This window comes from Cucurbita maxima, unplaced genomic scaffold, assembly GCF_002738345.1.
Source record: "Cucurbita maxima cultivar Rimu unplaced genomic scaffold, Cmax_1.0 Cma_Scf00046, whole genome shotgun sequence".
In the NCBI taxonomy this organism is placed as follows: domain Eukaryota; kingdom Viridiplantae; phylum Streptophyta; class Magnoliopsida; order Cucurbitales; family Cucurbitaceae; genus Cucurbita; species Cucurbita maxima.
In genome coordinates this window covers 156,977-176,650 of record NW_019272062.1, presented here as the reverse complement: position 1 = coordinate 176,650, position 19,674 = coordinate 156,977, and the positions used below count along the sequence as shown (strand labels likewise).

The 19,674-nt window shown below is 37.9% G+C and overlaps 3 protein-coding genes across 14 annotated transcripts; all 3 read left to right on the top strand.

Annotated features, from left to right (window-relative positions):
* The first annotated feature begins 109 nt into the window (after positions 1 to 109).
* Positions 110 to 7,785, top strand: LOC111470586 (KH domain-containing protein HEN4-like). 3 transcript variants are annotated; one of them, XM_023116142.1, is made up of 8 exons: positions 110 to 960; positions 4,530 to 4,973; positions 5,086 to 5,361; positions 5,686 to 5,985; positions 6,084 to 6,166; positions 6,447 to 6,558; positions 7,338 to 7,495; positions 7,577 to 7,785. In XM_023116142.1, exons 1-7 carry the CDS (start codon positions 319 to 321, stop codon positions 7,473 to 7,475), a joined length of 1,995 nt encoding a protein of 664 aa, XP_022971910.1. In that variant the 5' UTR covers positions 110 to 318; the 3' UTR covers positions 7,476 to 7,495; positions 7,577 to 7,785. The 3 variants fall into 3 exon arrangements, with proteins under 3 accessions (XP_022971910.1, XP_022971911.1, XP_022971909.1); XM_023116143.1 differs by having other exon boundaries at positions 7,596 to 7,623; XM_023116141.1 differs by having other exon boundaries at positions 111 to 960; positions 7,338 to 7,785.
* A 1,073-nt stretch (positions 7,786 to 8,858) lies between these two features.
* On the top strand, positions 8,859 to 14,536 carry LOC111470590 (GATA transcription factor 24-like). 3 transcript variants are annotated; one of them, XM_023116150.1, is made up of 8 exons: positions 8,859 to 9,103; positions 9,580 to 9,893; positions 10,564 to 10,647; positions 10,745 to 10,878; positions 12,336 to 12,455; positions 12,686 to 12,791; positions 13,706 to 13,777; positions 13,891 to 14,536. In XM_023116150.1, exons 2-8 carry the CDS (start codon positions 9,582 to 9,584, stop codon positions 13,930 to 13,932), a joined length of 870 nt encoding a protein of 289 aa, XP_022971918.1. In that variant the 5' UTR covers positions 8,859 to 9,103; positions 9,580 to 9,581; the 3' UTR covers positions 13,933 to 14,536. The 3 variants fall into 3 exon arrangements, with proteins under 3 accessions (XP_022971918.1, XP_022971917.1, XP_022971916.1); XM_023116149.1 differs by having other exon boundaries at positions 9,547 to 9,893; XM_023116148.1 differs by lacking the exon at positions 8,859 to 9,103 and having other exon boundaries at positions 9,133 to 9,893.
* A 735-nt stretch (positions 14,537 to 15,271) lies between these two features.
* Positions 15,272 to 18,872, top strand: LOC111470589 (dehydrodolichyl diphosphate synthase 6). Of its 8 annotated transcripts, none has more exons than XR_002715069.1 (4): positions 15,272 to 15,807; positions 16,091 to 16,162; positions 17,145 to 18,225; positions 18,739 to 18,871. XR_002715069.1 is itself a non-coding variant. In XM_023116145.1 (2 exons), exon 2 carries the CDS (start codon positions 17,180 to 17,182, stop codon positions 18,062 to 18,064), a length of 885 nt encoding a protein of 294 aa, XP_022971913.1. In that variant the 5' UTR covers positions 15,274 to 15,834; positions 17,145 to 17,179; the 3' UTR covers positions 18,065 to 18,416. The 8 variants fall into 8 exon arrangements, 1 of the variants encoding a protein (XP_022971913.1); XR_002715067.1 differs by having other exon boundaries at positions 15,272 to 15,834; XR_002715070.1 differs by lacking the exon at positions 15,272 to 15,807 and adding an exon at positions 15,864 to 15,952.
* Positions 18,873 to 19,674: the final 802 nt, after the last annotated feature.

The following is a 19,674-nucleotide window of genomic DNA, read 5'->3' as shown; positions in this document are numbered from 1 at the left end:
AAAAAAAAAAAAAAAAAAAAAAAAAAAAAAAAAAAAAAAAAAAAAAAAAGCCGAATCCAGTGTAACGCGCGCAGGCGGTGGTACCCTGCGTCTCGGAGTCTTCTCTTTCGCCCATTATTGTCTTCCAATCCAGCAAAGAACCCTATTTCCCGTCTTCTCTCTGTTCCACTCTCTCTGTAACAGTCACAGAAAACACCAAAACTCGATCCAATGTTCAGTTAAGATTGTTCCATTATTCCACATTTATCTGCAATAATTGTACTCAGTTTCTTCAACAAAATTCCGTTGGTTTCAAATAAGGAAGGAAGAGATTGAGAGATGGGAAGTAACTTTCCCTCTCTTCCATTGAAGCGATCAGTATCACACATGCCGGCGACTGGAATGGCTGATACACACGTCGGCATGGTCAATGGTTCATCTAAGTCGAAGAGGTCCAAGCAACCTCCGCCGCTCATCATTCCTCCGGGCCATATCGCGTTTCGAATGCTCTGCCACGCTTCAAGAATCGGCGGGGTTATTGGGAAGTCGGGCTTTGTGATAAAGCAACTTCAGCAGTCCACCGGAGCGAAGATTCGCGTTGAGGAAGCTCCCAGCGAATCGCCCGACCGGGTTGTTACTGTGATTGGACCGCCGGCACTTACCTCCAGGGTGTTCCTGGATCAAAACCCTAGCGACCCTGGGGCCAGTGGGGAGGAATTCGAGGCGTCGAAGGTCCAAGAGGGGCTTCTGAAGGTGTTCGAGAGGATTTTGGAGGTAGCAGCCGAGAGTGAGGGCGTTGGAGTTGGTGTCGAAGTTGGAGTTGTTTCTTGTAGATTGTTGGCGGACGTAGCTCAGGTTGGGTCAGTTATAGGAAAGGGAGGGAAGGTCGTTGAGAAGATAAGGAAGGAGAGTGGGTGTAAGATCAGGATTTTAACAGATAATTTGCCGGCTTGTGCAGGACCTTCTGACGAGATGATTGAGGTAAAGAAGAAAAAACATGTTCCTTTTCTTTTGGCTTTATCTCTCAGGTTGGAAGTTGCTGTAGTTAGATGAATTTATGGGTTTGATTTTGTGACATGGTGTCATGTCAAGAGTAAAATTAGCTCATTGCGTACGCTGAATTCAAACTTCTCCTAGTTTTTTTGGTATGGGTTTTAGCTATCCGGTGCATTAGGCTTAGCTTCATTCTTTTGGTTATTTGATTTGATTGCATCCGACACGAAATGAAGAAGTAAGGAAGGAGGTGGGTAATTACAAAAAAATTAGGAAGGAAAGTTCTGAGATCCCACATCAGTTGGAGTGGAGAACGAAGCATTCTTTGTAAAAGTGTGGAAACCTCTCCCTAGGAGACGTATTTTAAAAACCTTGAAGGGAAGCCTGAAAATGAAGCATTCTTTGTAAAGCGTGGAAACCTCTCCCTAGGAGACCATTTTAAAAACCTTGAAGGGAAGACTGAAAATGAAGCATTCTTTGTGAAAGTGTGGAAACCTCTCCCTAGGAGACAAAAAACCTTGATGGGAAGCTTGAAAATGAAACATTCTTTGTAAAAGTGTAGAAACCTCTCCCTAGGAGACGCATTTTAAAAACCTTGAAGGGAAGCCTGAAAAGGAAAGCCTAAAGAGAACAATATCTGCCAGCGGTGATTATATTTTTCTTTAGTTGTAATGATATTTTTCCTTAGTTGTAATGAGATAATTTAGAAACCTTTACGGTATAGATTTGCCTGTCGTGAGATATGAGAGTTTTTAGAGGGGTAGAAATGGACTACAGTGAAGTTCAATGCTTCTAGTCATGGTTTGTAGATATTAGTTATGTCTGTTTCAGTAATTGGAGCCCTTATTTTGTGACCTTATTTGTTTTTTGTGTGTTTGTTATTAGTTAGCTGTATAGCCTCCATCTTCAATTCTTTGCAATTGCTTGACATTTTATTAAAAAGGAAACCCATGTTGATATGGATGATAGATGTTGAACTTGACAGTGTATAGATGGGGAAAAAACAACAAAATTATTGTTCTCCAAAAGGTTGATACTTAATCAATGTCTCTTCTTGAAACTAATACAAGGGACTGATAATACTTTCCTTGCTCCCAATCTCATTCCCTTATTTTGTCCATTCTTGAATATCTTTGATCTTAATTTGTCCATTCCATTCCTTTCCTTTGGTTCATGTAAGATGCTTATTCGATACACATGCATTTTACCACATAATGGAAAATAAGCTGAATGGTTTGCTTATAAAGGTAAGATGCTTATTCGATACACATGCATTTTACCACATAATGGAAAATAAGCTGAATGGTTTGCTTATAAAGGAAAAATTTATAGGAAGGTTGAGCTCCTGTAGATTTTCATTATTCTTTTCAGTCAATCAATGTGATTTTAATGGAATTTGCTATCTTCCATGGTGGAAGTGTTTTTTTTTTTCCGGTTTGTTTTTCTGGAAGTGTTATTTGTTTACATATTTATTTTTGTGTAGTTATTTTATTTTATATTTTTGCTCAGAAACAAAAATGTATGACTGTCAGAAAGAAACGAAACAGCCTAGGAGCTGGGGAAAGATGAATCCCACCCAAGGAAGCTAAAGGAGAGCTTTCCAGTTAATTATTATGGAAAGGCTGAATTTAGAAAAGAATTTTGTGTGACTAGTACGCCACCCAGAGGAGGTGAGTTGTAATTTCTCTACAAAAAATATTAAAAAAAAAGGACCTATCTTCCAATGTTTTTGTTCCCGTCTAATCACATATCGTGAGTGCTTAAACCTCAACAAACCATAGACCACAAAATAAATTTAACTTTCTTTGGAATTTTTCTCTTCCAGATTGAGATAATAAGGGAGTACTTCAGTCTTGGGGTTGTTTCCATGAGTTTCATGAAGGCAGACTTCAAAGAGAATTTTCCCCTGCCTCAAGAGACCAAAAAACTCTGACGTTTCCTTCTTCCAGATGCTATATATCCTGCAATTCAACCAAACCAATCTAGCTTTCTACTTCCCTGTCAAAAAGGCTTATTTCAGGCCTAAATCCCAGTCCCTTCAATCCTCTTTCCAGCAATCCGCTTTGGTGGCCTCCTCCTTGGTCGATTTATTGATTTCTTTTTTTTTTTTTTAAATTAATCTTAAGGAATCTTTCCCTAGCCATCTATCTTTCCCGACTTCGATTTTACTGCATGGTTAGCTTTGAAATCCAGAAAATGGAAAAACGAAACCATTATTTGGGCTATATCATAGCATAGTCTATCTTTGGATCTATCGTTAGGAGGGAGAGTCCTCCACTCTTGAGGATTCTCATCATAAATGCTTGAGATCACCTTCCTCCACGTAACCTCTTTATCTCCGCTTGAGTAGGAGGGCAATGCTTTTTTCTTGACGCAAAGCCCAATCCCATATTGAAGGGGAAGGGAAGTCTTACCCCAATTCACTAGGTGGTTGTAAGGCCGGCAACTACTACCATTCCAGAGAAAATTCCTCACGGATTTGTCGACCTCATCAATGACTTCCTTTGATGCTTGAAAACTGGTTGAGCAAGCATCAGACACACTCCCGTTGAAAGAGTTAAATTACTGCAATTGTCTATTTTTTTCTAGACTTGTCTATCATATGCTCCCAAAAGTTTGTGAAGTCTTGGAACCTTATTAGTGAGAAGAAGTAGAACTAAAGTAGATAAACTAGGATGCAGATTGTTTCCTGTTTTCCTATTGATGAAAATCTCCATTTAGACCAATAGAAAATTTATATTTTACCCGTCTTTTTTGTCGGTTGATATAATTTTTATGATGGTAGACTTATTTTCTTTTGCAGTGGGATATTCCATTTTGTTTTATTTGTTTCGGTGTGTGTGTGTGTAAACATAGGACTTGGTTTGTGAGGAGAACCGAAGTAAAGAAGGTAGATCACCATGCAGCCTTACCCATCATCTCTTTAAAGAAAAATTTCCTTTTGGTCCTGATTTTGTTTCATCAAATATATATATATATATATATATATATATATATATATATTGCAAACAATTTGTTTCCTAGAATGAGTATGAGTTGACCTCTAAATGAGTTTAAATTATGGTGGTCTTGTACCCCATATTTAAAGAAATATGTTCCTTTGTTTATAGGTTTTTCATTCGCAAAATTTTGTCAAGGTGTGTTAAAGTTGGCTTGGACACTTATGTTCCCTTGACCGTGAGATTAGTCAAGGTGTGTTAAAGTTGGCTTGGACACTTATGGGTACAAAAAGAAATTGTGACTTATGAAGGTTTGGTTGATCTTTTACTTTCATCAACTATGTTCCTTTGTTTATAGGTTTTTCATTCGCAAAATTTTGTTTTAGAAAATGAGTTTCTTGTGTTAATCCAATCATGACATGCGTGAGACACTTCTCTCAAGTCATAAAAATTAAGTTTCAGTTCATCTTACCACTTTCATATTCAGTTTACTATTGTTGAATGTATAATTTTTTTTAGTAGGAAATTACTTAGAATATGTAGAACTTGTTGGTATCTGCCGAACTATTTGCTTAAGACTCGTATTTGCTGTTGTGAATATACTATGGTTTCTGGCAGATAGAAGGGGATGTTTTGGCGATTAAGAAAGCACTTCTTGCTGTATCTCGCTGTCTTCAAGACTGTCCTCCAAGTGACCAGATGAGAACATTTGCAAGTAGACCTTCAGAAGCAGTCATCCATGAGACTTTACCTGATCTGCATATGGATCATATTTTGCAGCGGAATTCAATTCCACCCATCTTTCCAAGCAGTTCAAGCATTTTTGCTTCAGGAATCCATTCATTCTCTCTAGATGCTGATGTTCTATCCCCAGGAGACATGAACATTTCGCAGCAGGAAGTTGTTTTTAAGATTCTTTGTGCCAGCGATAGGATTGGGGGTGTGATTGGCAAGGGTGGTACAATTATTAGAGCTCTACAGAATGAATCCGGTGCTACTGTAAGTGTTGGACCATCAGTAGTTGGTTGTGATGAAAGACTGATTAGTATTACTGCTTCTGAGGTGTGACATTCTTTTGTAGTCATTTATCCATCAGCAATTCCTTGTTACATCTGCAATCCTTTGTTACTATTATGTACCAACTCTAATCTTTTTATTGTTTCAACTTGGGAAGAACATTGAATCGCGATACTCGCCAGCACAAAAGGCTGTTGTTCTTGTTTTCTCTAGGTCTGTAGATGTGGCAATTGAGAAGGGGCAAGACATGAGCTCAGGTAAGGGATCGCCTGTTGTGGCACGGCTTGTTGTTCCATCGAATCAAGTTGGCTGTGTGTTGGGAAAAGGAGGTGTTATAATCTCTGAGATCAGGAAGGTTACAGGTACAAACATAAGAATAATATCGAGTGAGCAGGTCCCGAAGTGTGCTGCAGAGAATGATGAAATAGTGCAGGTGAGAATGAAATACACTTCGTTTTTGCTGGCGCTAAATAGTTATTCCTTCACTACCCCTACTTTCTTTGAACTTTGCACCCAGCCTCCCCTCCCAGGCGGCCCATGTTCAAATCCTCTGCGTTTATATAAGATATATTTTCCTTCTTGATTAAATAGTTTTCAGATAAGCTTGTGACTAACACGGGCTTTCCCGCATCCTTTGTTGGTATCCCCAACCACCCATTTACATGCGTTAATAATGGATCGAAGGCGATGCTAAATTTTGCAATGAATCTTGATGTTGTGCCCTTTATTTAGCTATTACATATTTTCCTTCTGACAGATTTCAGGAGAGTTTTCAAATGTCCAAGATGCTTTGTACAACGTAACTGGTCGACTGCGGGATAACCTTTTTTCTAGTGCGCTGAGTAATTCTGGAACAAGGAATGGCGCTGATACCTCTATTTATCATGAGACCAGCCCATATGGAAGAGTAAGGGACCCCGCACCTCTAGTTCGGACAACTCCAGTTTCCACTTCTCATGGTAGTTTTATGCAACATACTACGGCTCAAAATACAGATGACTTGGGTCTTTCTCATAGTTTAGACAGTCCATCATCGCCTGGGTTTTGGGCATCGCAGGTAGATTCTCCTTACCACACCCCCCCTCCGAAAGGGATGAAAAAAGGGTTAGCCTTTGCCAATTCCAATTCTCTGTTCTTCTTTGTACATGATTGCAGTCTTTATCTGGAGTAAGTTCTAGGGACATGTCAGATGCTGGAAGAGGTTTGCCGTCTCATAGGGGCGGAGTACAACATGGCAGGTCGGTAACACACATTCTGACAGTTTGAATATCTTTGAAATTTTAAAATATGGGCACTGGATCATCTTGTTGCTGCATGTTCTCTTGGCATCCTTAATTTACCACGAACATGGGAATGCGGAAAGGCGAGAATCATCAAATTATATTTTAACGCTTACTGGATTTCTTTGGATTCTGTCTAGCTTGCGTCTAACTGGCATAGGAGTAGCATTCTGATGTTGCTTCCCAAAATTTCAAATAATCATTTCAAGACTTCTAACTTTTTCATTCATGTTGGCAGTGGGAGCAAAACTGCTGTAGTGACAAACACGATGGTCGAAATTGTAGTTCCTGGCGATGTTATCAGCTTGGTGTATGGAGAGAATGGCACAAATTTAGCTCGTCTAAGACAGGTAAAGACAATGTTTCAAGTGTGAGTTTCATAATAGAATGACGAACTCCACTAATCTTGGTTATGGTTCTTTTAAGTTACCTAAAATAGAGTCAGGTGTGTATACTTAATAGAGATCCTGTTGAACAACATTTAGAGATGGGCAACATAAATGCATTTGGAGCTAACAACCTTAATTAGGAAGTGATAAGAATTCGTTAAACCACAACTGTAATTAGAAACGAGAAAATGTATTGATTAAGAATGATGCGGGTCGGGTCCATGGAATAAAATGGTACATCATTTATGTGCCGTCTGGAAGTCTATTTGTTTGTTTTTTTTTATTTTCTTTGGGAGTTGAATTACAAGTCTAGTTCATAAATTTTGACGATGATGTCTGCTTAGTATATAAACTTTTAATAGTGGTCTCAAAAATTTAAATTGCGATTTTATGCTGATTATGTTGTGAATTACATGATGATGTGACATGTCTATTCGATAAATATCGACTAATTTAGCTGAATATAGTAGCAGAAAGAGTTAGACTTAATGAAGTAGCACGTCCAAATACACGTAACTATCCAAGAAATGAAAGACCCTTTACGTGTGCCTTTCTCGGATCGTCTTTTTTTCCTTTTGTATTTCTATTGTATTCTACAAACCATTTGTATGATGTAAGCTACTGCAGAATGTTGGTTCGTATATGAATGAATGATTAAACACATTCACTCCACTGCTGTCATTTTGTAGAACTGATTTATGGTTAAATATCTATCTATGGTTTCCCTCTGGTTTGATCAGATATCTGGGGCAAAGGTGACGGTGCACGAACCCGATCCCATAACGAGTGATCGGCTTATCGTGATATCTGGAGCACCTGATGAAACCCAGGCAGCACAAAGCCTCCTCCACGCATTCATTCTCACTGGATCCTCGTGACAAAATTTTATGCATAGCAGGTTTTTGAATCCCTCCCTCCCTGAAAATGTTGTACACTTAAAATTCAACTCAGGGCGAGAAGTTTATTGCAATCGTGTTAGTTTAATTTGTTTCCTGCAGCAGGCTACACGCCAAATTATAAATAGATAACCCTCTGATGCCCTCCCTTGAAAAAAAAAAAAAAACAAAAACAAAAACAAAAAGAAGACAAAGTTGTTCATCACTTGATGATCTTAACGAATTCTTTGTGATCGACTTTCCAAAGGGAAAAAAATGTAAGTAAAAATAAAAAAAAAACCCTTTTGGTCCATGAATAGGGATGTTCGTACAGTCGGAATGGGGAAGCCTTCCCCGTTCTCATCCCCTCTACCTATTTCATTTCGATCTTTGCAAAATTTTCTTTTTTTCTTTGTGGGGATCGGGACAGGATTCTCTGTAGTGAATTGACGGGATCGGGTTCTCAGTTAGGAATTTCTCCCCATTTGTTATTCTTTTGAAAACGTAGTTCTTTTAGTGTGGACGTTTTATTTTTCAAGTACTTAAATATTAATTATTGGTTGGTGTTGATTCACTTATGTTATTAAAAATAACATAAATTTTATTAATTCACTCTTGTTATTTTAATAGGAGTTAAGAGTAAATTATTATTTGGGATAAAATCATTTTAATAAAATATAAATTTAATGTATGTTTAAATTGTTAGGACAAAATTGGATGACATAATTTTTAGTATAAGAAAAACAATTATTAGTTTTTTTTTCCTAATAATTTAAGAGTGGATGCAGATATAAAAACTAATTCAAATATTAGAAACATATTATAAGTGATAAAAACTAATTCAAATATCATAAACATATTATAAATGAAAGTAATACATAACGAGAATTCTTGGAATTCCTTGGGGATTTTTGATTGGTGCTGAACTAACTATAGTGCAAAGTCGTATCTCTTTGGTTAATAAGATCCAAAAGGTTTATCGATCCCAGGGGGTGGAGATCCATAATAGACATATCGAAATTATTGTACGTCAAATAACATCAAAAGTGTTGGTTTCAGAAGATGGAATGTCTAATGTTTTTTCACCTGGAGAACTCATTGGATTGTTGCGAGCGGAACGAACAGGGCGTGCTTTGGAAGAAGCGATCTGTTACCGAGCCGTATTATTGGGAATAACAAAAGCATCTCTAAATACTCAAAGTTTCATATCGGAAGCAAGTTTTCAAGAAACTGCTCGAGTTTTAGCAAAAGCCGCCCTCCGAAGTCGTAAATTTGATAGAAATTTGAAAAAGGTGGAGATAGGATATATTCAAAAAGATATGTATGAATGAAAAAGATTTTTATGTTATTTTGAGAGTAAGAAGATATGTATGATTGTGTTCTATGCGTTGAATTTAGAGAAATATTAGCAAGAAAAAGGCATATGTTGATATGAATGCTTCCACCACCATTGGATCTGCAAGTAAGATCAAGATGAAGCAACCCTTTGTTGCAGCACCTTCTTCCCCATTTCTGCTTTTCGTCGTCTCGCCGGCGCTGTTTCGCCGCCGGTTTTTCTATCATTCCGGCGTCCTTGAAGTGAAGTGGAGTGGAGTGGAGTGGCATCAACCGTAAAAACCCCCAAATTCAAGGTCATTTTCCAGCCCATGTTATCTTCCTCCTTTTTCCATATGAAAATTTAGATTCCCAATTTTCCATATCAATCTTCGATTATCCTCTTCCTGCTGATTTTTGTTGTCCAACGCTTTTCACTTTCACTCTTCTTTCTTCTTCACCCTTCTAATATTTACTTGGATTTTCTAGGTTTTACTTTACTTGAATTTTTTGTTGCATTTTTCGGGATTGAATTTGGTCTTGGAATCGCTTGCTTTTACTTGAATTCCAGTTTCTTTTGTGTTATTGGACGGGGTTGATTAATTCCCCTTTCTTTTTGTTGAGCTATTCTGTTCGGAATTTGAAATCCAGGGCTTTGAATTGTCTGTTTCTCACACATAATTTTGCTGCTGACCTTTTCGATCGTCCGTCGTGTTTGGTCAATAAGTTTCTGGAATTTTTTGGTTCCTTGTTAAATTAGCGTGTTCTTGGCCTTCCTATGTAATTCTTGAAGAAATGCCGGACTCCAATTTCCAAGACGCGATGTACGGTTCCGCCGTCGTGAACAACGGTGGCCGGGTTTTGGATAGCATTCAGAACCGAGTTGGCGATGAAGGTGACGACATTACTGTGGGGGAAGAGTCCATGGACAATCCTCAGATGCGCTTCGAAGATTCCGGGGGAATGAACCGAGTCCAGGACATTGTTCCTTCATCGTATGTTTCCGGCTCCGATTACAACCCTTTGACTGGAAACGGTGGTGCTGACCAACTTACGCTGTCGTTCCGCGGAGAGGTTTACGCTTTTGACTCTGTATCGCCGGACAAGGTTTGGTTTTCAATTGGGTGTCGATAGTCTTCGTAAATTATGCACTAGTTGTGTAATTCTTCTTCTACTTACTGAAGATATATAGTCTTTGAAGCTGGGTTTGGGTAATTTGCGAACAATATGATGAACTTTGAACAATTTGACTCAATGCTTCGTTATGACATTCAACTTCAAGCTCATTCAAATTGGGGAGGGATTTTGTAAAGTAATATTGTTGGTTTAAAGGATTTTCTGAATTGTTAGAGTGGGTATAATTTTAAAACCCTGTTTTAGTTTCCTACAGGGACCTAATTGTGTTGTGTTGCTGTATTGTTGGAACATTTGGATGATGAATGGGAAGTTTTTTCTTTTGAAATATGATTGAAAAAGAAGAAAGGAATATGATGATAAATGAACCGATTGTGCCAGTTGAACTGAATACTGCTGTTGTCAAATTAGATGTAGGAAGGATTTTGTGCGAAGTATACATATATGCCATGCCATGCCATACTATATGAAGGAGTTTTTTTGAGGTTCGAGTACATGAATACGATCACGATAGATTTAGGAAGGATTTGGTACGAAGTATACATATATGCCATGCCATACTATATGAAGGAGTTGTTTTGAGGTTCGAGTACATGAACACGAACACGAGGGGTTTTAAGTTTTTTGTGGTTAAATTTGACAGGTGCAAGCCGTGCTTTTGCTTTTAGGTGGATATGAAATTCCTTCTGGGATTCCTGCTGTTGGAAGTGTTCCCGTCAACCAACAGGTATACGTGCACATTATTATTTTAATGGTGTATTGATTGAAACCATCTGGTGTTCTTGATTTCCTACCTCGGTTAACTTTTGTTCTAATTCTTTCAGGGTACCAATGGCTTTCCTGTCAGGTCGGTTCAACCACAAAGAGCTGCTTCATTGAGTAGGTTTAGAGAGAAGAGAAAAGAAAGGTGTTTTGAGAAGAAAATTCGTTACACCGTGCGAAAAGAAGTTGCACTCAGGTATAACTTATAAATAGATACCTGTTTATTTATTTATTAGACGGTTGAAGTTAAGTCAAGGGAGCATAGAGAGATCCCTTCCTCTCCCGCTCTCACTCAGAGATCAAGTAAAAAATTACCAAAAAGATATCATGTGAGATCCCACATTGATTGGGGAGGAGAACAAAACATTCTTTATAAGGGTGTCGAAACTTTTCCCTAGCAGACGTGTTTTAAAAATTTTGAGGGGAAGCCCGAAAGGGAAAGCCCAAAGAGAACAATATCTGCTAGCGGTGGGCTTGGGCGGTTACATATCCTTTGCCAGACCCTCTCTCCTCTCTATATTCCCTCTCTGTCAGCCTTACTAACTAATATGCTTGAGTCGTGCACAAACTATGTCATCATCCTACATGTCTCACCCTTTCCTCGTTTACCAGCATACACTTCAGTGATTGGGGCCTATCAGTATATTAAGTAGAATCAACAACTAGAAAACAGCAGGGATAGGATAGTGTGAAACAGCTATATTATGATTTTGTGGATCGTCTCTGATCTTGGTTGTGGTCAAATGGGATTTTCTAAAACATTAGTTTTTGAGGCAGGTTGCATTTCAATTTTAGATCTTCAGATGAGAAAAGGTGAAGGAAGTTTCTTGTAACAACCCAAGCCCACCGCTAAATAATATTGTCCTTTTTGGGTTTTCCGTTCTGGCTTCTCCTCAAAGTTTTAAAACGCGTCTCTTAGGGAAAAATTTCTACACTCTTGTAAATAGCGCTTTGTTCCCCTCTCCAACCAATGTAGGATCTCACAATCCACTCTCCTTAGGGGCCCAACGTTCATCGCTGGCACACTGCCCGATAACCGACTTCATGAGGCTGACGGTAATACGTAACGGGCCAAAGCGGACAATAACTGTTAGCGGTGGGCTTGGGTTGTTATTTCTAATGTGGGAAAAATGTTTTATTGATGTATCTTAGAGGTGTTATAGATGTTCGATGGGCTGCTCATAATATTTAAGTTTTTTTTACTTGAAATGAAGAAAATAAGAGCTGCTAATAGAAAGGAAATTACATATCTGAAGAAGATGGAAGTTGATTGGAATAACTTTCTTTAATCTTGTGCATATATATATATATATATATTTCTAATAACTTTCAGAAAAAGAAAGATGAATTTATAACTGTGATGATATAGTCCAAAAAGCATATCTTAGTGTACTTCGAAAGATATCTTCTAATCTATTCAATGTTGTTTCTGTTGTATGCAATTCAATGTGATATATTCGTCTCCTTCATCATCCAGAGTATATAAACTAAGTTACTTTATTGCATTATTCCATTCTTATTGTTTGTAGTGCTCAGCATTTGACAATTCAAGAATTTAAACTAGCTCTAGTCAAATGCTCAAATCATCAAAGGACAGAAAAAATCATTTTGTTCTCGAGACATGTTCTAACAACTCTTGTCTGGATTCATCAGAATGCAGCGGAAGAAGGGCCAGTTTATATCCTCTAAAGCTAATGCAGATGAAGTGGGCTCATCTTCACTTTTGTCTCAAACATTGGATCCTGGACAAGATGATGGCTTGTTGGAAACCTCGTAAGTATTGATCGATCCTCACAAGTCCCATTTTCTAACTTTGAATGACCCTGCTGGTAGTCTGAGGCTCATCAATTTGTAACCTTACGCTTGAGTTGCGAGTTGGTTTTGCATCTAACTGGAATACCAAAATTCTAGAAGGAATAGAAAAATTATCAATTCTCATTCATACTGGAACAAATTCAATGATCTGTTTTACTAATAATGTCTTTCATTATTTGTTTATGCAGATGTACACATTGTGGAACCAGTTCAAAATCTACTCCGATGATGCGTCGTGGGCCTGCTGGCCCTAGGACTCTGTGCAATGCATGTGGGCTCAAGTGGGCCAATAAGGTTTGTTAATCGAGTCCTTTAGGTGATATAACATCGTCCATGAAATCGAGTCCTTTACAGTTGTCTTGGGCTGAAGCCTGCATAATTATTTGGAGATAAGTGATGTGAGCGAAGTATGTTGTTTAACATTTCATTATCAAAGACACCTGTGCTAGGCTTGTGGGTTTGATTTAGGAGATGCTTTCAGCTGGTTGATGATGGTTTTAAGTTAGTTTTGTAGATCATTCTTGGTTTATAGATTTTCATTGGTTAGGAAGGAATACCAATAGGAACCGAACCTCGAGGCGGTTTCTTCCTTTGTGAATCTTTTCCTGTATGCCAGTAGAAAGACTTGGATGCAATCGGTTGCCCGAGATATTTAACTTCGTTCTTGACTATTGAGTTCCACCACACCACCTCTTGCCTTAAAATCTGCAGTAGATAGCCAAGTTCATAAAGTATATCTGTTTTATCCCACAACTTTTCAAATGAGCTTTTCTATTGCGATTCACAGAGATACATTAGCTGTTGTAGCAAACTAAATGTTTGACGACTTGTCAATGGCCTCGAGTTCTCATTAGTGATCTTCGAATGCAATAGGGAAATCTGCAGTAGATAGATAAGTTCATAGAGTATGTCTGTTTTTTACCACAACTTTCGAGTGAGCTTTTCGATTGCGGTTCACAGAGATATATTAGCTGTTGTAACAAACTAAATGTTCGACGACTTATCAATGGCCTCGAGTTCTCATTAGTGAACTCTGAATGCAATAGGGAAACCTGCAGTAAATAGTTAATTCCATAGGTGTATGTCTGTTTTTTCCCACAACTTTTCGTTTGCGATTCACCGAGATATATTACCTGTTGTAGCAAACTAAATGTTCGATGACTTGTCAATGGCCTCGAGTTCTAATTAGTGAACTTTGAATGGAATAGGGAATTTTGAGGGATCTTTCCAAGGTTTCGAACTCGGGCGTTCAAGAACTCTCCGTGAAGGATACCGAACAGGTAGACATTTAAACAGAGTTAAGAAAGACTCAATAGTTAAATAATATCATACTTCCATACATTTTAATACTGTTTTGGTGTCTGTTATTGCTATCCATCTTTTCCTATATCAGAGCGATGGCGAAGCTAATGAATCCGACGCTGCAGTTAGCTAATGTGGATATTCTCGCTTCTAATGGCGATAATTAGGCCATAAACCACAAAAATTGATCAACTAACTCTCTGATAAGTTCGTGCTGTGGTTGAAGTTGGATCATTTGAGTATTCCAACAAATTATATGGAAATTCATGCTATGCTCTGTGCAGTTTAGAGAGTATAAGAAATAAGCAATGGTAGAATGGGTTCCCCATTTGTCACCAATCATGTAGCTGAAAATAGATGGGATTCAGAAGGTGGGTTTCAATGGCGGCCTTTTGGTCGAAGTATCAAAGAACAAAAGCTCTGATCAAAGGGCTGGTGAGGTGAGTTGCTGCCTCCACTTTAGGATATGATCTTATTCTTGTTCTACAATGTTTGGTTAAGATTTGTGCAATCTTTTCCCCATGTAAATGGGCAGTTAAGTGCTTCAGATCACATTTTTTTTAGCTTATTTATGGCTTAGAAGTGAAGGTAAATAATTTGTAGTGTAATTTCTGGCCTCTTTGTTACTTTGTATTTAAGGGAATTTTGTGTTGTGTTTTGATTTTGTGAAATTTTGAAAATTATAGTATTATGATCGAGTGATCAAGTTATGGTAGAGAGTAAAGTTCTGTTGAGTATAGAGCTTTGTTGGAGTTTCGGTATCTGCATCTTTAAATCTCCACCGAGTTTAGATCATGTTTTAAAGAAAAGTAAGCGTTTAAAATTTAAGAGATACTAGAATGATTCATTCTAACTTATGAGATCCTATATCGATTGGAGAGGGGAACGAGTGCCAATAAGATGCTGGGCTCCAAAAGAAGGTAGATTGTGAGATTGCATGTGAGTTGGTGAGGAGAACAATGGAGAGGAGAACGAAACATTATTTATAAGGGTGTGAAAACCTTGAGCAAAAACTCGAAAATGAAAGCCTAAAGAGGACAATATTCCCCGACATGGTGGAGGTTTTGTAGTGCGTCATGAGCATCGGGCTAAGGGGCGATCGAGCTACTCAAGCGAACCGCTCTATCTTACTACAACATAGGGACAGAAGGGAGAAGGTTGTGAAGGTGGCCTTGTTATCCACACCTCTAGTTGGATGAATGGAGGACCGACCTGAATTTTCATGAACGTTGGCAAGTCCTGGAGTGCTTGCTAGCGGTGGGGCCTAAGTTACATAACTTGTTTATCTCTTCTACCATTAATTTTTTTTTTAGAAGAATAACTCAGTAACACAACTCAACCCAACATGATCGCCCTAAATAATAGGACATATGTCTTCTAATTTTACGCTTTTCTATTTTAAATTAGATTTCTTTTTTCAAAGTATCTTTTTAGTGGATCGTCACATACGATCGCCATAGAATCTACTCGGGCAATCGATCTCCACAAATTTTCCGTGAAAAATTTCATCTTCGATCTCCATAAATATAAATATATCTTTTTAACTAGGAAAATAAGAAGTAAAAAGAGGAAAGTTTTACTGTGTCCTGACGGTAACAGGGAAAGTCTACCTCGGTCTCAGCTCTGTCCTTCTCTGCTCTCTCTTCCCCATTATTGCCGGTTTTCTCCTCTTCGCCGCTCTTTGCTGCCTCATCGCCTTCCGCCGCCGCCGCCGGATCTCTCTCAGTCGCGAGTGGTTCGGTTCGGATGGTTCAGCCTCGAACCGAACCGTGACGAACCGATATAACCGCCGCCACTCACGCGAAGCTTATGCCCTCAATTGGATTGTGGGAACGAATTAGGGCACACATTCTTTGCTCTTTCCCTCTCCTTGGTGCATTTCCTTCTTCTCACCGCTTCTTTCAACAGATATATATATATCTGATGACACAGTTCTGACTCCAACACACCTCCGCGTGGTGCTCTGTGGTCTCTTTTTGAATCGATAGCGGCACGTAGCAACTCCCAAGTATTCGTCTTCTTTTCCCCCTCTTTTGTGAGGTTTCGCCTTCACGTCTTACGTTCTTGATAGTTGATCAAGCTTGATATCTGTTCTTTTATATGTTTTATCGATTAAACTTATAGATTAGGTGTTATTTTTTTTCCTTTCTCTTGTGAGTTTTGATCTTCTTACTACCCATGTCGCCATTTTGCTAATTGAACTGGAAATATTTCTGTTCTTTTATATTTTTTTACCGATTAAACTGATAGATCTGTTTCTTGTTTAATTATTCTTTTGTATGTTTCTATAGAATCTTTCTTCGCCATTTTATGACCACCCTTGTCGCCATCTTACTGGAACTAGGCCTTCATCTCTATTCTTGGCAAGTTTTCATTCTTTGTTGCAATTAGATTTATAGATGGAGTGTTTCTATGGGTAGCAACGTCCGATTGGGGATAGTTTCCAATTGATATAAATAGCCCCTTCTTAAGAAACTTGTTTACGGTTGGAGAAACCTAAAATTGGTGTAAAAATCAAGAACCTCCCCTTTTTCCTTTTCGGTGGCGGTCCCAGCAGGGGCCGGGGCTGGGAAAGAACAAAAGAAAAAAAATGGAATATACGAATACAAGATCAAAGATAGCACAAAACAACAAAAAGAGTACATAAATTGATCAAATGGGTGTTTCAGAAAGAAGAGAACAGTAAGGAATGGAAATTGTTGGGCAATAAAGAAGTACTGAAGCAAGAGAGGCGAAAGAGGGAAAATAAGAGGTTGGAAGATGGGGAATAAAAAATGGCAGAATGAGAGGAGAGTTGAGTTAGAAAGTTGTAGATAGTAATGGAATTATGTTCGATTAATTTTATTTGCTCTATGTTGAGATAAATGCATGGGCTCCTACTATTCTTGATCTATTGCAAACTAGAGGGCTATAGACTCATGTTGTAAACGAACCACTTAGTTAAATTCCCATTTGATTAAACTTTCCTTTTTTAGTTCAATTTTTTTGAAATGTATTCATTTCCTCATCATTTCTTGACTATAGATTGAACTTCTCTTAAAAGAACGCTTCAATTCTTAGCTCATTACAAAACAAAAGTAAGTTTTTTAGTTTTCCAAATTCGGCTTGGATCTTAAAAAAAAGTATAATACGTAGATAACAAAACAAATAAATTTATAGGTAGAGGTGGTGTTTAGAATATTAATATTTATAAACCAAAAACATAAAATGAAATGGTTATCAAATGGGACATAAGATGGATAGAAAATGTCATACTGGTGAAATTTTCTCTTTCAATAATTGCACTAATGGAAGGTTTTTTCCTATGAAATTTCTATACTTAATAAATCATGGTTTCATTGACAGGCGTCTGGTGCTACACATCAAGCAATCAAAACAGAATGGGAGTTGGAAATGTGTGGATAAATTTTTGGGTTGTACTTAATCAGATCATCGAACGTGTTACTAGTTTCTTTAGGAGATGCGCCTTCAATGTTCTATCAATGGGTTCAATTCCCATTCATGTTGCTTTCATCATGGATGGGAATAGGAGATTTGCAAAGAAAAAAAAGTTGGCAGAAGGGGCTGGCCATAGGTTTGGGTATTTGTCTTTGGTGTCCATGCTCAAGTACTGCTTTGAATTTGGTGTGAAGTACGTGACGATCTACGCCTTCAGCATCGATAATTTTCAAAGAAGTCCAGAAGAAGTTCAAAGTGTGATGGATCTGATGTTGGAAAAAGTTGAATTGTTGATTAGAGAAGAAAGCCTTGTGAATCAATATGGAGTTAGACTTCACTTCTTAGGAAACTTAGGTATGTTGAGTGAACCCGTCAGGAAAGCGCTTGAAAAAGCGGCGATAGCCACAAGCAACAATAACAGAGCAGTACTTTCTATCTGTGTTGCTTACGCTTCCACTGATGAAATTGTTCGTGCCGTTGAAAAGTCTTGTGAAGAGAAATGGGATGAGATGAATTTGAAAAGTGCAAATGGAGAAGGAAATGATTTAGGCAAAGAGTTAGTAATGGCTGAAAATGGTGAGAACTTCATAACATTAGCTGATGTTGAGAAGCATATGTATACCACGGTTACTCCCGAACCCGATATGCTAATCCGCACGTCTGGAGAGGCCCGCTTGAGCAATTTCCTTTTGTGGCAGACCTCTTCATGTTATTTGTATTCTCCCTCAGTACTTTGGCCAGAAATTAATTTTTGGCATTTTCTGTGGGCAATCTTGAATTTTCAAAGAAACAATCTTCGTTTGGTAAAGAAAAGGAAACAGTTATAATCTTGAAAGAGCAGAATTAACTTTTGGCATTTGCTGTGGCCAATCTTGAATATTCAAAGAAACTATCTTCATTTGGTAAAGAAAAGGTAACAGTTGTAGTCTTGTATGAGGATTCGTTCGTAATTGTCTCCATAAGGAAATAGATTTGATTAAATATCGAGGTTCATTCCTTTTCCCCTTCGTATTATTAAGTTATAGTACTCAGTGTAGCTCCATTATGTGTTGTTTTGGAACACTTCTTGTATATGTTGTGTATGAGATTCAAAAATTTATGGTAGTTTGCTTGGACACTGTCTAAAGAATAGGTATCCTGAATTACAATTGATATGAAATGTGAATCAGCTCATTTTGTTACTGAAATTGGTTCATTTAGTTGGCTGCTTCTGCATTTTTGTTGCTGAAAGCCTTCAAGGGTTGTCATGTTTAGTCCTTTTTAGAAAGGCTACATGGGTCGTGGGACGTTGATTCGAACCTCGTAAGCACTTAGAAAAATTTTGGGTCATATTCGATTCGGTCGATAGCATATAAGGATTTGAAGGATTGTTGTAACAGACATTAGTATTTATTAGATTGTTTTCCAAAGAGATTGTTTGAACCATTTTTTTCATTCAAATAGGCTGTGTTTGTGCATTTACTGAAGTTTGCAAATGGTATTATGGTCTCTCCTGCTATAGGGAACACATTTAGAAGAGGAACTAACAGCAGAGGATGGCCTTTGAAGGGTTCTTGCATGATGACCAAGACCCACTCGGAGGGAAGACACCATATTTACTTGCTATGAACCTATGTTATAAAGCTAACCATTCTCGAAAACGTCCTTGGAATTTGTAGGCAATGTTTGAAAGCATTTCTGTCAGTTCACTCAAAATTTACATGTTTGCAAGTAATATAAAAATTTGGAAGTACATAGAAGGATAAGGGGAGATGTTTTCACACTTATAAGGAATGTTTTGTTTCCCTCTCTAATCGATGTGGAATCTTACAATTCACCCTTCTTGGAGTCCTAGCGTCCTCGCTGGCACACCATCCGGTGTTTGACTCTAATACTATTTGTAATAGCTCAAGCTCATCGCTAACAAATATTATCAGATGAACATAACTCTTCACTTCATAATGGTATAATATTGTCCACTTTGAGCATAAATTCTCATAGATTTGTTTTAGGCTTCCTCAAAAGGCCTCAAACTAGAGAGTATTCTTTTATTATTAACTTATGATCATTCCTAAATTAGCCGATATTAGACTTTCATCCAACACTCCCTCGAACAAAGTACACCTCCCCTTAATTGAGGTTCGACTCCTTTTCTCTTGGAGTCTTAATCATTTTTTTACTATGCCTTCAAAGAGCCTTGTCTCCTTTTTTTTCTTTTGGAGTCCTTTATGCCTTGTCTCCTTTTTTATCTTTTGGAGTCCTTTGTTCGACATTTGAGAATTCTATTGACATAACTAAGTTTAAGACATGACTTTGATACTATGTTAAATAAACATGACTCTCCACAATAGTAAGATATTGTCCACTTTGAGCATAAGCTCTCGTCGCTTTGCTTTAGGCTTCCTCTCAAAATTTGAAAAAATGTTCTACCAAAAGATTTCACCTTTATTCTTGCACT

What these genes read in the sequence shown, in the direction of transcription:
- LOC111470586 (XM_023116142.1), top strand. Translation starts at nt 319, where the DNA reads ATGGGAAGTAACTTTCCCTCTCTTCCATTGAAGCGATCAGTATCACAC. An exon ending in CTGGGTTTTGGGCATCGCAG is followed by an intron (nt 5,986 to 6,083) that starts GTAGATTCTCCT and finishes ACATGATTGCAG; the next exon opens with TCTTTATCTGGAGTAAGTTC. An exon ending in ATTTAGCTCGTCTAAGACAG is followed by an intron (nt 6,559 to 7,337) that starts GTAAAGACAATG and finishes TGGTTTGATCAG; the next exon opens with ATATCTGGGGCAAAGGTGAC.
- LOC111470590 (XM_023116150.1), top strand. Translation starts at nt 9,582, where the DNA reads ATGCCGGACTCCAATTTCCAAGACGCGATGTACGGTTCCGCCGTCGTG. An exon ending in GTGTTCCCGTCAACCAACAG is followed by an intron (nt 10,648 to 10,744) that starts GTATACGTGCAC and finishes TAATTCTTTCAG; the next exon opens with GGTACCAATGGCTTTCCTGT. An exon ending in CCGTGAAGGATACCGAACAG is followed by an intron (nt 13,778 to 13,890) that starts GTAGACATTTAA and finishes TTCCTATATCAG; the next exon opens with AGCGATGGCGAAGCTAATGA.
- LOC111470589 (XM_023116145.1), top strand. Translation starts at nt 17,180, where the DNA reads ATGGGAGTTGGAAATGTGTGGATAAATTTTTGGGTTGTACTTAATCAG.